The sequence below is a fragment of the Rhinoraja longicauda genome, chromosome 3, assembly GCF_053455715.1.
Source record: "Rhinoraja longicauda isolate Sanriku21f chromosome 3, sRhiLon1.1, whole genome shotgun sequence".
NCBI classification, from domain to species: domain Eukaryota; kingdom Metazoa; phylum Chordata; class Chondrichthyes; order Rajiformes; family Arhynchobatidae; genus Rhinoraja; species Rhinoraja longicauda.
The window spans coordinates 26,390,227-26,407,411 of NC_135955.1; the positions used below are offsets into that span (position 1 = coordinate 26,390,227).

The 17,185-nt window shown below is 46.1% G+C and overlaps 1 protein-coding gene across 1 annotated transcript in view; it reads right to left on the reverse strand.

Moving 5' to 3' along the window:
• Positions 1 to 15,542, reverse strand: part of ugcg (UDP-glucose ceramide glucosyltransferase) — a 47,081-nt gene extending 31,539 nt beyond the window's left edge. The window contains exon 1 of the mRNA XM_078395042.1: positions 15,286 to 15,542. Within this exon, the coding sequence (XP_078251168.1) occupies positions 15,286 to 15,383 (98 nt within the window). The 5' untranslated portion in view covers positions 15,384 to 15,542. The remainder of the gene's footprint in view (positions 1 to 15,285) is intronic.
• Between the last annotated feature and the right edge of the window lie 1,643 nt (positions 15,543 to 17,185).

Here is a 17,185-nt window from a genome sequence, read left to right on the forward strand (position 1 = left end):
GGACATTTCAGAGGATTATGTGTTGTATGCAGTGGCTGATGGGGTGGAAGGCAAGGACTTAGGGTGGATTCTGCCTCTGTTGCAACTAGGGGGAGGGGGAGCAAGAGCAGAGCTGTGGGGTACAGAGGAGACGCAAGTGAAGGCGTCATCTATGATGGAAGAGGGGAACAACCCGTTCCCTAAAGAATGAGGACATCTCGGATGTTCTAGTATAGAACACTGCATCTTGGGTGCAGATGTGGCGGAGATGGAGGAATTGTGAGTAGGGGATAGAGTCTTTGCAGGAAGCAGGGTGTGAAGCAGTGTAGTCGAGATAGTTGTGGGAGTCAGTTGGTTTGTAATAGATGTCAGTCAATAGTCTATTTCTTGTGATGGAGACTGTGAAACCAAGAAAGGGGAGGGAGGTGTTGGAGATGGTCCAAGTAAATTTGAATGCAGGATGAAAATTGGTGGTGAAGTTGATGAAGTCCATGAGTTCTGCATAGGTGCAGGAGGTAGAACCGATGCAGTCATCAATGTAATGGAGATCGAGTTCGGGGATAGGGCCAGTGTACGCCTGGAACAGGAATGGTTCAATGTACCCTACAAAGAGGCAGGCATAGCTGGGGCCCATAACTACGCCTTGGACTTGGAGGAAGTGGGAGGTCAAAGGAGAAGTTGTTGAGGGTGAGGACCAAATCCGCTAGGCGGAATAGAGTGTTATATTGTGATGGTTTCGCCTTAAAATATAGAATTTTGATATGACATTGTTATTTACAAGGATTCGTAGATGAAAGATGGCAATTTAGAGGTATATGCATAGAATACTAGAATAACATTTTTGAACAATTCTCATGTATCCGGCATCCCCATTCCCTACTAGCTATAAATCTAATGTTAATTACTCCCTTTCAGCCAATTTCAGGGTGCACTGCAATGACAACTAACAGCTAATTATTCAGACTAATAAGGAATGTCTTAAACTATGACATGGAAGAAATAAATCTTGAGTAAAGAATACAAAATGATTTGTCATTAGTGAATAAATGCATTTGTGAACATGTGTGTAACTTTAGGTGCATTGCAGAGTAAACACTTTATTACTAGCAAAGCATCACTAGCACAGCCAAGCCCAATTTAATGATGAACAGCTTGGCATTTAAGAGTCAATAGCATTTCTGTGGATCTTTTGTGATCTGGGAATCAATAATAAAGCCGGTATTTATTGTCAATTCCTAATTGCCATTGAATTGAATAAATTTTATTAGCCAAGTATGTATACATACAAGGAATTTGCCTTAGTGCTTTGCTCGCAAGTAACAACACGATATACAGTAAACAATTAAGATTTAAACATTATAATTTAAACATGTGAAGAATGAAATAAAATACCAGAGCAAAAGGAGCTACAGACTTTTGGTTGTTGAGTAGAGCTACTGCTCGTGGAAAAAAAGTTATTTTTATGTCTGGCTGTGGTGGCTTTGACAGTCCAGAATCGCCTTGCAGAGGGAAGTGCTTCAAAGAGTTTGTGGCCAGGGTGAGGGGTCAGAGATGATCTTACCTGCTCACTTCCAGGCCCTTGCAGTGTACAGTTCGTCGATGGGGGGGGGGGGGGGGGGGGGGGGGGGGGGGGGGGGGGGGAGTTGAGGCCAACAACCTTCTTAGCTGATCGAACGATGCGCTGCAGCCTCCAGATGTCATGCTTGGTGGCTGAGTCAAACCAGATCATGATGGAGAAGGTGAGGACAGACTCTATGATGGCAGTATAAAACTGGACCATCATTGCCTGTGGCTGATTGTGTTTTCTCAGCTGCCGCAGGAAGTACAATACAATACAATACAATACAATACAATACAATATATCTTTATTGTCATTGTACCCAGGGGTACAACGAGATTGGGAATGCGCCTCCCATACGATGCACTAATTTAGGTAATTTAGACAGCAGCAACCCAACGAAACGAACAGTTGTAACAGTTTTGGACAGGGTAAAGTGCAAGTTGATCTATGCGTTGTGGCCATCCGGCTCAGCAGGACCGGTTCATAGCAGCTATGGCCCTGGGGATGAAGCTGTTCCTGAGTCTGGAGGTGCGGGCATAGAAGGCCTCTGTTGGGCCTTTTTGACTGTGGAGTCGATGGTGGCCTCCCGTTTAAGGTCCCTAGAGATGATGGTTCCAAGGAACTTAAATTACTCCACAGATGTGACTGTGGTGTTGTTGATGGGGAGTGGGGGGAGGGGAGGGAAGAGCTCCCCTAAAATCTACAATCAATTCCACTGTTTTAAGTCATCAGTGTTGCGATGGCACCAGGACGCCAGCTGTGTCACTTCCCGTCTGTGGGCAGATTCCTCCCCATCCTGGATCAGTCCAATCAGGGTTGTGTCATCCAAAAACTTGAGAAGCTTGACAAAGGAGTGTGTGGAGGACCAGTCTTTGGTGGAGAGAGAGTAGACGAGAGGGGAGAGTACGCAGCCTTGCGGTGCTCCTATGCTGAAGGTCTGCGGGTCCGAGATGTGCTTTCCCAGCCTCACATGCTGCTTCCTGTGTCAGGAAGTTGGCGATCCACTGACAGAGGGGTTCAGGCACAGTCAACTGAGAGAGTTTGGAGTGTAGTAGCTCTGTCACAATGGTGTTGAATGCAGAGCTAAAATCCACAAACAAAATCCTTGCATAGGTCCCATGGCGGTCTAGGTGCTGGAAGATGAAGTGCAGGCCTAGGTTGATTGTGTCATCCACTGATCTATTGGCCCGGTATGCAAACTGCAGAGGGTCCAGCAGGGGGTTTGTGATATTTTTCAGGTTGGTCAGCACAAGTCTTTCAAGGGTCTTCATGATTACAGAGGTCAGTGCGACAGGCCTGTAGTCATTAAGACCAATAATCCTTGGCTTTTTTGGGTACAGGGACAATAATGGAGACTTTGAAGCAGGCAGAGACAGAGCAGGTTTGCAGGGACTGGTTGAAAATGTTTGTGTAGGTAGTGGTGAGCTGCCTTCATGAGTCACTACAGTGCTTTGGATGCATATTCTTCACTGCATTTGGGAAGAAAATTCCAAGATGAAGATCCAGTGGTGATGAAACCAAGGCAAAGTAACAAAGGCAAGTAACTGCAGTGCTTTTTGTCAATGGTACACACGGCAGCCGCCGAGTGCTAATGGTGGAGTGAATGACTGTTTAGAGTGGTCAAAGAAGGTTGCAAAACATCAAATGGTCTGCTTCAACTGAACAGTGTTGAGTTTTGAGAGTTGCTGGCATTGTACTCATCCACACAAGTGGAGAACATTCCTGATTTATGTATGGAAAACTTGTGCCTGTTCCAGTTAAGATGCTGGTCAAGTGGAGTTTCCCATTAATGGTATCACAAAATGCCGGAGTAACACAGCAGGTCAGGCAGCATCTCAGGAGAGAAGGAATGGGTGACGTTTCGGGCCGAGACCCTTCTTCAGACTTCAGGCCAACTACCCTCACTTGAACTTTTCATCTCCAACTGCCGGCGTGACATTAACCGCCTCAAATTCTCCACTCCCCTGACTCACTCTAACCTTTCCCTTCCTGAACGTACAGCCCTCCACTCACTCTGCAACAACCCTGACTTAGTCATCAAGCCCGCTGACAAGGGAGGTGCTGTGGTAGTCTGGCGTGCTGACCTGCCTTCCCATTAATGGTGACTCGCAGAATATGTATGTTGAGGGAGCTGGTTATGATAATGGCACTGAACACCAAGAGCAAGTGGTTTGATGCTCCTTTGTTGGAAATGGCTACTGCCTGTCACTTTTGTGAAGCAAATATTACTTGTCATTTGTCAATCCTTGTAGGAATGTTTTCTGGGTCTTGCCGCATACAGGCATGCACTGGTTCATTTGCAGAGGAGTGGCAAATAGAATTCAACGTAATGATCAGTGAACTTCATTTCTGACCTTGTGACAAAAGGAAGGTCATTAACATCCTTTGATATCCTGGCTCTAGGATGATTGACCACAACCATCTTCGCTGCCCAAGAGTTAATTGTGTGATGTACGACTCCATCCATTGGAGTGTTTCCCATTTGTTTCTTGCAGAACTAAACTTGGGCAGCGAGATGGTTAAATGTGACAAAGCACCGCTTAGACATTGATTGGAAAGTAAGAAGTCAGATTGATTTCATCCTACTTTTTGTGAATGTAACCAAGTAATCTTCCACACTGTTGGGATATAATACTGGAACAACCTGGATATAATACTGGAACAACCTGGCTGGAAGCAGAGCGCTATCTAGATTGCATGTTTTCAGTACTGTAGCTGAAATGTTGTCAGGTTCCAAGTCCTTTGCTGCATCCACTCAGCACTATGAGCCATTTCTTGATATCACAGGACAATAATTGAATTAGTTAGAAACTGGCTTCTATGATCGTGGGGATCTCGGGAGAAAGCCAAAATAGATAATTTATTCGGCACTTCTGATTCCACATGATCACAAATGCTTCCACCTTTTCTCTAGCACTTGTTACTGGGACCCACCTTCTCAGAGCCTTCTCCTTCAGCTGTTTAATTTGTCTGCTAACATCACAACTAGATATTATAGCACAGCAGAACTTAGATCAGATCCATTGGTTGCAAGATCACTTGGGTTTATCTACTGCATTTTGTTGTTTAGCATGCAAGTGGTCCTATAAGGCAGCATCACCAGGCTGGCAACTCCTCATTTTAAGTATATGGTACTGTTCCCTGCAAACCCTTCTGAATTCCTCAATAAGCAGGATTGATGCCCTCGTTCACCAGTCAAAGTAAAGTGAAGAACATGCCAATCCATAAGGTTACAGGCTGCAGTAGTGTACATCTCTGCTGTTACTGATGATCCATCATACAGGGGAAGGGGTGGGGATGATTGCAGATATGTGGAGATAGAGGTGATAAGGAGACAGAAAGAGGGGGATAGTGGAGTATTGAAGGGCCGAATGGCCTACTCCTGCACCTATTGTCTATTACATGAAATTGGAGAATTCAATTTTCATACCATGCTACCGAGCCGTTTCCGGGCTGCTTTATATCCAGTTTGCATGCGGTCTCACTCTGGCAGTAGAGGAGGACAAGGACAGAAAGGTCAGTATGGGAAAGGGAATTTAAATGGCTAGTAACCAGGAGCTTCAAGAGGCCTTGGCAGACGTAGAGCAAGTGTTTGGAGAAACAGTCTGCTAGTCTTGCCGATGCAGAGGTCTAAATATTGCCAGAATATTTTAAAAAAAATAGAGAACAGGGAAGCCTAGTAAATAAGTACAAAAACTTAGCAAGAGTTTTCATAGATAGTTAAGTAAGGGTTAAGTGAGTGTTGGTCCAAAGAGAAGCAAGTCTGCAGAATTAATAATGGAAGACTGATGAATTTAAAAAAGGTATTTTGTAGTAATCTTCACTGTAGAGGATACACGTAATTTCCCAGAAATTGGCATGATAGAGCGAGTCTGGAATTGGAACAAAAGTTCTGGGAAAACAATTACCAGGGAAGGGGTTAGAGTCTGCAGATCCTTGTAGATTTCAACACGGGGCCTGAAAAAAGCAGCTGGTTGATCCATTAGGTTAAAATGGCAACACGCCTAAATTTTGACATGGTTCCATTGGACTGAAAAACAGCACTGCTTTATTCAAAAATGAAGAAAGTCAGAAACTACAGACTAGTTAAACTGCCGATAAAGGGAAATATTAGAAGCATTTTAACATTTGCATAGTTAGGCATTTGGAAAAATTCACAGTATCCAGGTCAACGTATTTTTGTGAAAGGGAAATCACATTTGATCAATTATTGGGGTTATTTGAATAAGTACCAGATCAAATATTGTTGTGGAAAATAAAAGTTCTTGGCATTGGAAGCAAAATACTGGTGTGGACAGAAAACTGGATAAAAAGACACAGAGGCATATTGTCTTCTAGTTAGCAAGATGTAGGTAGGGTTCACTGCCAGGGTTTTAACTTTTCACAAAGGAGTTGAATGAAAACCACGATATGGTGATGGCACAAAGATAGACAGGAAAGTAGGTTGTGAATAGGACACGAGGTTACAAAAGGATATAGATAGTTAACTGAGTAGACCAAGGTCTGGCAAGTAGACTATAATGTGGGGAAAATGTGGGTATGTCAGGAATAAGCACAAGACGTAAATGGAAGGAGATTGAGTTCAGAGATGTGGGGGAAACTGGGTGTCCCAGTGAATGGATTTGTAAAAGGCTAATATACAGGTATAACAATTAATTAAGAATGCTAACATAATGTTATTGTTTATTGCTAGGGAAACTAAATACAAAATTAAGGGGCACTGGTAAGCACACATTTAAGGGATAGACGTGAATATATTTGACTCATGTTTGCTCGATTGCTACTTGGAATGCACAAGTTGTTTTATGAGGAAGAAAATGACAGACTAGGCTTGTATCCCTCAAGCTTATAAGACAGAGGAATCTTGATTAATATACAAAAGATCCATTGTCAAGACTCCTCAGAATGCACAGCAAATACTTCCTGTTTTGGAAATATCCAAAAGTAGGGGTCACTGATTAAAACCAAAGGGAAGCTCATTTGACAAATGTGGCTCTCTTTTCTTTGATTCTCTACCACAAATTGAAATCTAAACAAAATTTCTCAAGGCAGAGGTAGATAGATGCTTGATGTAGTTACAATCAGATCAGGATTTATTGGAATGGCAGATACGACTTGAGGGTCAAGTGGCCTCCCGCTAAGGCACATGTTTATGTTTGAAGATGAGATGTTGTTCCTCCAGCTTATCTTGGATTTTTAGAAAAGTAGGAAATATTAAAACCAGAAAATCAAAGACACAAGACAGATGTTGGAAACTTGAGCAAAACAAAGTGCTGCAGTAATTCAGTGGGTCACGGATAACTGGACGGATATGTAAATGGATAACTTAAGTTTCTCCCATCGTCCTGTCCCTCTTTCCCCCTACTCACCCCCCACCTTCCCTCTGTCCTTTTCCACCTATATCTCTCCCTCTGGTTTTACATTTCACTTCTCCTTATCTGATGCTGGTTTGGCTCTTTTTTAAATCTCTAGCCTTTGCCACTTAGTCCACACATCTGCTAATAGCCAGCCCTCCCCCTAACCACCCCCCACTATCTCTATACACCTTTCACTTGCCAGGCTTTGTCTTGCCCCACCTCTTTTCCAGCTTTCCCCTCCACTACAATCAGTCTGAAGAAGGGTTCCCGACCCAAAACATTGCCTATCTATTTATTCCTGATGCTGCTCGACCCACTGACTTTATGTCTTCCGTAACAAAAGAGGTCAGAATAGAAATGGAGAGAACATTAAAGTAACAGGAAGCACAGGTTATCCTTTTGAATTAAATGATGATGCTCCATAAAATTACCCAATCAGCATTCGATTCCTCCAAAGTGTAGATGACACAATATGATACTCAGACATTTTTTTAAAGCACACATTAAAAAACTTGTATGTGAATGCCTGATACAGTATACTAAACTGAAAGAAATACAAGTGAATTACAGTTTCACTTGTATGGGATATTTAGGTCCCTGAATGGTGGGAAGGGACGAAATAAAGTGCAAGTCAGCATCTTCTGTGACTGTATTGGAAGGTGCCATGAGAAAGGGAACGGAAATGGAAAAGTGAGCCAATATGTAGAGAATATCTCTTCAAAAGAGGAGAAACAGGAAAGATGTGACTGGCGCTGGCAACTCTAAAATTGGTGTAGGTAATTCCGGGCGAGGGCTTCTGATGTTGAAAGACCCAAAACACCCAATGACCCCAGGTTACATCACTGATGATGTGTTCAGGAGCATCAAGAGATGTATTTTATCAATCACAGCAATAATCCATTGAATATGCAGGCTACCAGGGATTGCAGGTAGGACAAAAGAACATTTACCTTGATGAAAGGCATATGGATGAGGGAAGAAGTGATGGAAATGGAACAGATTCAGATGAGAACTGTGCCAACTCTAATATAGAGGGGAAACCTCAGCTGGAGAAAAATGAGGATCTTGGAAAACCTGATGTAGCTTCATGGATCTTGCCCTGATTTCAAGACAAAGAATCAGCAAAGGACCATGTGAATATGAAAAGACTTCAGTACAAGGGCAACAACGGCAAGACGCAGCACCAATACAATCATCGCTGTTTTGAATAAAAAGGAGGGGGCTCGAGTCAGACCAAGGACTGTTCCGAATATCCCATGAACAGATTGACATAACTTGGATAATAAAACAATCAACTAAAGCTAGGAAGAAAGGTTTATTTTATTAAGTGTTTTCTAGCACTCCCAAAATGCTGATGAAGCAAATCTAAATTTGTCAATACATAAAGATTAATTCAAACTCATTTGCGTTCTTAATTATTGAATGAAATCAGGGAAACTTAATCAGAATTGTGCTTGTTCGAGCATTTAGTCATAAGGTCATAAGTGATAGGAGTAGAATTAGGCCATTCTGCCCATCAAGTCTATTCCGCCATTCAATCATGGCTGATTTACCTCTCCTCCTAACCCCATTCTCCTGCCTTCTCCCCATAACCACTGAAGCCTGTACTAATCAAGAATCTATCTATCTCTGCCTTAAAAATACCCACGACTTGGCCTCCACTGCCTTCTGTGGCAACGAATTCCAGATTCACCACCCTGACTAAAGAAATTTCTCATCTCCTTCATAAAATAACGTCCTTTAATTCTGAGGCCATGACCTCTCGTCCTAGACTCTCCCACTCGTGGAAACATCCTCTCCACATCCACTCTTTCCAAGCCTTTCACTATTCTGTATGTTTCAATGAGGTCCCCCCTCATTCTACTAAACTCCAGCGAGTAGAGGCCCAGTGCTGACAAATGCTCAATAAAAGGTTAACCTGCTCATTACTGAGATCATTGCACTTAGTCCAAAAGTTGCTGCATTCCCTACAGTTCCGATTAAGGGTTTCTGACCCAAAATGATAACTGTTTCCCTTTCTACAGATGCTGCTGGCCTGTTGAGTTTTTTCAGCGTTTTGTTTTTAGATTGCATGGGATCCAAGGAGAGACAGATGAATGAATAGAAAATTGGCTTTGCGGAAGGAAGCAGATCGCGGATGGTGGAAGGTTGCTTCTTGGACTGGCTAGTGGTTGTGCCTCAGGGTTCGGTGCTGGGCCTGTTACTGTTTGTCATCTATATCAATGATTTGGATGAGAACATACATGGCACGATTAGCAAGTTTACAGATGATACAAAATGGGTGGTTTTGCCGATCGTGGAGATGGTTGTGAATAATTGCAGCAGGATCTTGATCGATTGGCCAGGTGGGCTGAGGAATGGTTGATGGAATTTAATACCGAAAAATGTGAGGTGTTGCATTTTGGGAAGTCTCACATGGGCAGGACCTACAGTGAATTGTAGGGGCTATGGGGAATGCTGTAGAGCAGAGGGATCTAAGAATGCAGGTGCATGGCTCCTTGAAGGTGGAGTCACAGGTAGATAGGGTGGTGAATAAAGCTTTTGGCACTTTGCCCTTCATCAGTTAGAGTACTGAGTATAGAAGTTGGGAGGTCATGTTGCTGTTGTATAAGACATGGTGAGGCCGTATTTAGAGTATTACTAGACTGAGGTGGACCCGTTGGGTCCAAATCTCTCCTGTGGGCCTCTCCTGAGGCAATATTCCCCCAATAGATAATCCTGCGGGCCCGGCAATCCTCTCCAACTGATGAAGCCCGTTGCCGGACGGGGAGTGTCCCCCGGGGCAGTGGGCGGGCGAGGGGGGACAGGGAAGGGGAGAGGGAGCCACTCACCTCGGCCCCGTGCCACCAGCGCTGCAGCCAGAGCGAGATGTGGACCCAAAGCCTCTCCTACAGCACAGTGGCGATTGTTGGCGACGGCCATCTTGTTGGTCCCTCTGCCGCCATGCTGTACCATAGGAGGAAGGTCAGGCGCGGGGCACGCCGGGACAGATGCCGGTCCTCCCGGTGGGAGGGGTGAGCATCTATTAAAGTTAGCGGCAGCTCGTGGGCTCAGCAGCCCCCTCCCCCCTCATTGGTCCCAAACCTTTCCTGCATTGGTCCAGCACCCTCTCCTCCCCTCCCCCAGATAAAACAAGGATAAAGTTCCCCATGTCTTCACCTTTCACTCTACCAGCCTCCGCATCCAACACATCATCCTCCGGCAATTCCATCACCTCCAACGTGATCTCATCACTGATTACATTTTTCCATCCCCACCCCTTTCTGCCTTTCGCAACTCCTTGGTTCACTCATCCCTTCCCCACCCAAGTACTTTCCTCAGCAACTGCAGAAGATGTAACATCTATATGTACCTCCTCCCTCACCTCCAACCAGCGACCCCAGCAGTCCTTCCAAGTGAGAGGTTCACATGTACCTCCTCCAACCTCATCTACTGAAACTAGTGTTCTCGATGTGGGCTCCTGTACATCCACAAGATCAATTGTAGACACGCCAACCGTTTTGCTGAATGCTTACGCTTGGTCTGCCGAGGCCTACTGGATTTTCAAATTAGGACAGCATCTCATGTGGCGCCAGGGTAGCTTACAATTCAGCAGCATGAACGTTAAATTCTCTGCTTTTAAGTGACTTCTACTGACACTCCCCTTCCCCCACCCAAGTCGTTTAACCTGTTGATACACACAAAAAGCTGGAGTAACTCAGCGGGACAGGCAGCATCTCGGGAGAGAAGGAATGGGTGACGTTTCGGGTCGAGACCCTTCTTCAGACTGATGTCAGGGGGGCGGGACAAAGGAAGGATATAGGTGGAGACAGGAAGATAGAGGGAGATCTGGGAAGGAGGAGGGGAAGGGAGGGACAGAGGAACTATCTAAAGTTGGAGAAGTCGACGTTCATACCACTGGGCTGCAAACTGCCCAGGCGAAATACGAGGTGCTGTTCCTCCAACTTCCGGTGGGCCTCACTATGGCACTGGAGGAGGCCCATGACAGAAAGGTCAGACTGGGAATGGGAGGGGGAGTTGAAGTGCTCGGCCACCGGGAGATCAGTTTTGTTAATGCGGACCGAGCGCAGGTGTTCAGCGAAGCGATCGCCGAGCCTGCGCTTGGTTTTGCCGATGTAAATAAGTTGACATCTAGAGCAGCGGATGCAATAGATGAGGTTGGAGGAAGTGCAGGTGAACCTTTGTCTCACCTGGAAAGACTGTTTGGGTCCTTGGATGGAGTTGAGGGGGGAGGTAAAGGGACAGGTGTTGCATCTCGTGCGGTTGCAGGGGAAAGTGCCCGGGGTTGGGTAGGAAGGGACGAGTGGACCAGGGAGTTACGGAGGGAACGGTCTCCGCGGAACGCAGAGGGGGGAGGGGATGGGAAGATATGGCCAGTGGTGGGGTCCCGTTGTAGGTGACGGAAATGTTGGTGGATGATAAGTTGGATCCGCTGGCTGGTGGGGTGGAAGTTGAGAACGAGGGGGATTCTGTCCTTGTTGCGAGTGGGGGGGGAGGGGGAGCAAGAGCGGAGGTGCGGGATATAGAAGAGACCCTAGTGAGAGCCTCATCTGTAAGCCCCTTTTCCTGAAGTACGAGGACATCTCGGAAGCCCTAGTGTGAAACACCTCATCCCGGGCGCAGATGCGGCGTAGACGGAGGAATTGGGAGATGGGGATAGACTTTTTGCAGGGGACCGGGTGGGAAGAAGTGTAGTCCAGATAGCTGTGCGAGTCAGTGGGTTTATAGTAGATGTCCGTCACTAGTCTGTCTCCTGTGATGGAGATGGTGAGGTCCAGAAACGGGAGGGAGATGTCGGAGATAGTCCAGGTATATTTAAGGGCAGGATGGAAATTGGAGGTGAAGTGTATGAAGTCAGTGAGTTCTGCATGGGTGCAAGAGGTAGCACCAATGCAGTCATCGATGTAGCGGAGGTAGAGTTCGGGGATGGGGCCAGTGTACGTCTGGAACAGGGATTGTTCGACGTACCCGACAAAGAGGCAGGCGTAGCTAGGGCCCATAGCTATGCCTCTGGTTTGGAGGAAGTGGGAGGAGTCAAAGGAGAAGTAGTTGAGGGTAAGAACCAGCTCTGCTAGGCGGAGGAGAGTGTTGGTCGATGGGGATTGGCTGGTTCTACGGTCGAGGAAGAAACGGAGGGCTTCGAGACCATCCTTGTGGGGGATGGAAGTGTAGAGTGACTGGACATCCATGGTGAAGATGAGGGAGTGGGGGCCTGGGAACCGGAAGTTATCGAGGAGATGGAGAGCGTGTGAGGTGTCTTGGACGTAGGTGGGGAGGGATTTAACCAGGGGGGATAGGATGGAGTCGAGGTAGGTAGAGATAAGTTCGGTGGTCGATAAGTTCGATAAGCATCTCAGGTCCAGGTCGAGACCCTTCTTCAGACCCTCCTATTTTCAGTCTGAAGGGTCCCAACCCAAAACATCATTTCCTTTTTCTCCAGATGCTGCCTAGCCCGCTGAATTACTCCTGTTCTGTTTAACCTGTTCCACAGTTCGCCACATTGTATCCCTCTTGAGATCACACCTCCCGAAGCAACTATTGATCTACCAGGGCATTACTCTGCTGAAGGTCATTTGTTGCCAGCCACGATCTGTCCTTGTCTTTTTTTGTCCAACTCTTTCCCCCCCTCCTACTTTCAGTCTGAAGAAGGGTCCCAACCTAAAACATCACATCCTTTTTCTCCAGATATGCTGCCTGACCTGCTGAGTTACTCCAACTCTTTAAGGGCTTTTTGTTTTACAGAGAACACTGGATTGCATGCTAGGTTCCCAACAGCCAGGATCCTAGCATAGCTTACACAGCAGTGGTTTGAGGTTTGTCAAGTTCCTGGCACCTAGGCTCCCAGCACATCGCAGGGAGGCGAGGTTCATCCCATATTTACAGATTAGTAGTGGAAGCACAGAGGGCTATTTTAAGTGTGATTGGACTCGAGGACCTAGAAAGCTATAACAAATCCACATACAGCTGTGTATGCCAAGTTCCTACATAGAAATTCTTCAACATTGCAAATAAAGATTAGAATTCAAAATATATTTTATGATTGATAATTTTCTGATCCGATAAAAGCTGCCAGTTTTCAACTATAATGCTCAATTCTTTTGAGTAATGAAATAACTATCAAGAAACAGTTAATGGGGTAGACAAAAATAGTGTGTTTGAAAATCCTTGAATAAAGCTGGCTACAATTTGCTGCTCAGATGTGACACGGACAATTTACTCACATGCTTGCAAAATGCCCGATGCCGATTTCTTGAAATTACTCAACTAGTTTGAAAGATCAAGTACTTTTGCCAAACATTCTTTAATAAACTACAGTGTACTTGACTCACAATTTGGAAAACTAATAAATTATTGGGGAATCAGCTGAGTTAATTCACATGACTAGTTCAACACCATAGCTGACGAAGATTATGCAAAGATCAGAAAATAAAAATGATGCTGAATATAATCTACTCTATAAATTAAGCAACCTAATCATTGCTGAAAACATTTGCAATTACAAAAAAAATCAAAATATACACCATTGGGATTTCAGCCTTTTCCAGCCTTCTCTCCCCTACTACAATTAGTCTAAAGTAAGGTCCCAAGCTGAAACGTCACCTATTCACGCTGCCTGACTCGCTGAATTACTTCCGCACTTTGTGTTTTACTTAACTTTCTCGCACCTGTGGTTCCTTGTATCCTGTTTATAGACTTCAACTCCTAGTCAAATCTCTTCAAGTTATTCAATTTGTCAATCTCCTGTCCCTATGATGATTTTCTACTCAATTTGTTGAATAATGATCAGGAGTTATCCAACGTGTTCTTTAAGAAATCTTAAGTTTCATAATGTTGATGTAATTAAACTGATAAATCAACCATAGGTGATATTAGTAATTACATTGCACAGCAAACAAATATATTTTTAATAAACTAATTTTCATTTCAGGCTCTCTTGAAATGTCTGGGGAACATTAAAGATTTTTTCAGACACGGTTACACAAAACTTTCCAGACCCACTTCAAAACTGCCTTTTCTCAATCAGAACAATGTATTCTCTAGAATTGTACGTTGTGGGTGCAAGATAAAAGTAAAGATATATTTTCACTACAAACACTCAGAATTCCTGCCTCATCTTGGATTATAGAAAGAAATTCATCAATTAATAATACTTTTCCTAATTTTAGGCAAATAAATCAAATTTGTGCCGAGAAAAGACCATAACTATTTCCGAACAATAGTAAAAAAACAGTGAAAAACAAACTGCTATATGATGTAGGTAGGGTGGGGGAAGGGAGAACTGCTTTGCATCATTCCCATCATAATATTATCAGCACACGTAAAGACGCACATTAACACAGTTTATGACACAGAGTTACTTGGGATAACGCGATCCATAATAAAGGAGCTATAAAGACAACGAGTTTATTTCAGAAAAATGTGATGAATGCTTGTTTCTTCTTTTAAGTAGTTGCGTACGGTATGATTTTTTGGAACATAAAATATTAAAGGCGACCAGACACACATTAAAAATACGGACGGAAGTAATGGACGGATTTTAGTTAAAAACCTTTATCCATATATCACTCACGTTATACAATTCAAGCAAAATACCCAATAAAGTGGAATTAGAATCTGGTTTTAAAAGACCGGCGTTACATTGCTGCATTTAAAATGACCAACGTCCAGTCGATTAAGTCCCGGCTTCCTAATCAAAAGGCTTCCCAGAGAATGGCTTGAAAATAGGTGTGAGTTCATAAATAAAACATGCGTGTGAGTTCATAAATAAAACCTGCCCTTTGCCCCTTCTTACTATGGGGGGGGGGGGGGGGGGGGAGAGGGGTAATTCCCCACAGAAAGGGAACACGGTAGCGCAGCGGTAGAGTTGCTGCTTTACAGCGAATGCAGCGCCGGAGACTCAGGTTCGATCCTGACTACGGGTGCTGCACTGTAAGGAGTTTGTACGTTCTCCCCGTGACCTGCGTGGGTTTTCTCCGAGATCTTCGGTTTCCTCCCACACTCCAAAGATGTACAGGTATGTAGGTTAATTGGCTGGGTAAATGTAAAAATTGTCCCTAGTGGGTGTAGGATAGTGTTAATGTACGGGGATCACTGGGCGGCACGGACTTGGAGGGCCGAAAAGGCCTGTTTCCGGCTGTAGATATATGATATGATGATATGATGATATATGAAATAAATCATAGGGCCCCAAAGTAACAGGGATCGGCAGCCAGTGGGCCTCGAACACATTAAATATTAAGGTAGCCTTGAAAAGACGCGAGGAGGCCGTGGACACAAACACACACACACACACACAAACAACGCCAGCCAAATGCAGGGAACCAGTCACCCACACCCACCTCCTCAACCCAGCCCCTAGCACAGGCCAAACGGTCGGGCCGGACTCACCCATAGATGATGGACATGAAGTGCATGAGCCAGAGGATGATGAAAAGAATCAGCCCGAAAATGGAGAGACCCTGAAGAGCCAGGTCCAGCACCGCCATTGTACTCGCTTCAGTGTCGTGTTTCGCCTCGGTCCGGGCCCCCTTGGCGACGCGACGCGACGCGACGTGCTCGCTCTCCGCTCCCACACCTCCCACCCGTTCCGCGCTGCGACTGGGCGTCACGAGCTGGCTGGCAGGTTGCGGGCGGACAGGGAGACCGAGAGACACCACTCGCCCCGCCCCGCCCCGCGCCGGCAGCAGCGCCCCCTCCCCCGACAGAGGCCACGCCCCCTTCCTGAACAGAGACCCCTCCCCCGACAAAGGCCACACCCCTCCCTTCCTGAACAGACCCACCCCCACCCCCGTACCGTACCACCCCACCGCTCCCATCCCCCTTCCTGAACAGAGACCGCCCCATCCCCCCCACCCCCCTACCATACCACCCCATCGCTCCCATCCCCCTCCACAGACCATGCCCCCCCTTCCTGAACAGAGACTGCCCCATCCCCCCCATACCCGTACCTCCCCTCCCCCTCTAAAGACCATGCCCCCCCCTTCCTGAACAGAGACCGCCACATCCCGCCACCCTCGTTCACTACCACCCCACCGCTCCCATCCCCTCCCCCTCCCCCTCCCCTTACCCTTACACTTTCCCTTCCAAAGACCATGCCCCTCCCTTTCCTGGACAAAGACCGCCCCATCCCCCGTACCTCCCCTCCCCCTCCAAAGACCATGCCCCCCTCTCTGAACAGACTCCGCCCCATTTCCCCCACCCCGTACCACCCCACCGCTCCCCTCCCCCTCCAAAGACCGTGTCCCCCTTCCAGAACAGAGACTCCGCCACATCCCGTACCGTACCACCCCACCGCTCCCCTCCCCACACCCTCCAGACCATGCCCCCTTCCAGAACAGACTGCCCCATCCCCTTCCCCTTCTCCCTTCCCCCTTCCCCTTCCCCCTTCCCCTTCCCCCTTCCCCTTCTCCCTTCCCCTTCCCCCCCTCCCCTTGCCCTTCACCCCTCCCCTTCCCCGACAAAGACCACACCCCTTCCTGAACTGTCACGCCCCTTTCATGGACAAAGACAGCCCAATCTCCCACCCCATCCCCTTCCTGGACAAACACCCACCACCCCCTCACCCCTGCCTCCTCCCCCTTTGCCCCCACCTGGAAATTCAAGGGTAAAGACCACATTGCTTTTAGAAGGCTCCCGACCCGAAATGTCACCTATTCCTTTTCTCTAGAGGTGCTGTCTGATCCGGTATACTCCAGCTTTTTGTGTCTATCTTTGCTTCTAGGAAAACTCCCTGTGCGACACCCAGACTCAAGGTTTCAAGGTCTCTGACCCTCTCATTTATAAATAGAAAGCTCCAATGACAGCAGATAGTAGTCAACTCTCTTGTCCATAATTAAATCAAACCCATGGTCCTGCCCATTATTCAAACAAAATATTTTGAATTAGCTTTTTGCCTGGGCAATCAACATTTTGACAAAGAGACACAAAGTGCTAGAGTTAACTCAGGGGGTTAGGCAACACCTCTGGAGAACACGGATAGGTAATGTTTCTGGTCGGATAAAGAGAACGGCCTCTGCAAAATGGGTTAGACTACAGCCAACAAGTGGGAGTCATTCAAAAGTGAAATAGTGAGAGTTCAGGCCCAAGATGTTCCCATAAGAATGAAAGATAATGACAACAAATACAAAGAGTCCTGGATGTTAAGGGAGGTATCACAAAATGCTGGAGTAACTCAGCAGGTCAGGCAGCATCCAGGAGAGAAGGAATGGGTGACGGTTCGGGTCGAGACCCTTCTTAAGGGACATCAACAGTTGGATTCGAGGAAATTAGGAAGAATATGGCAGGTATG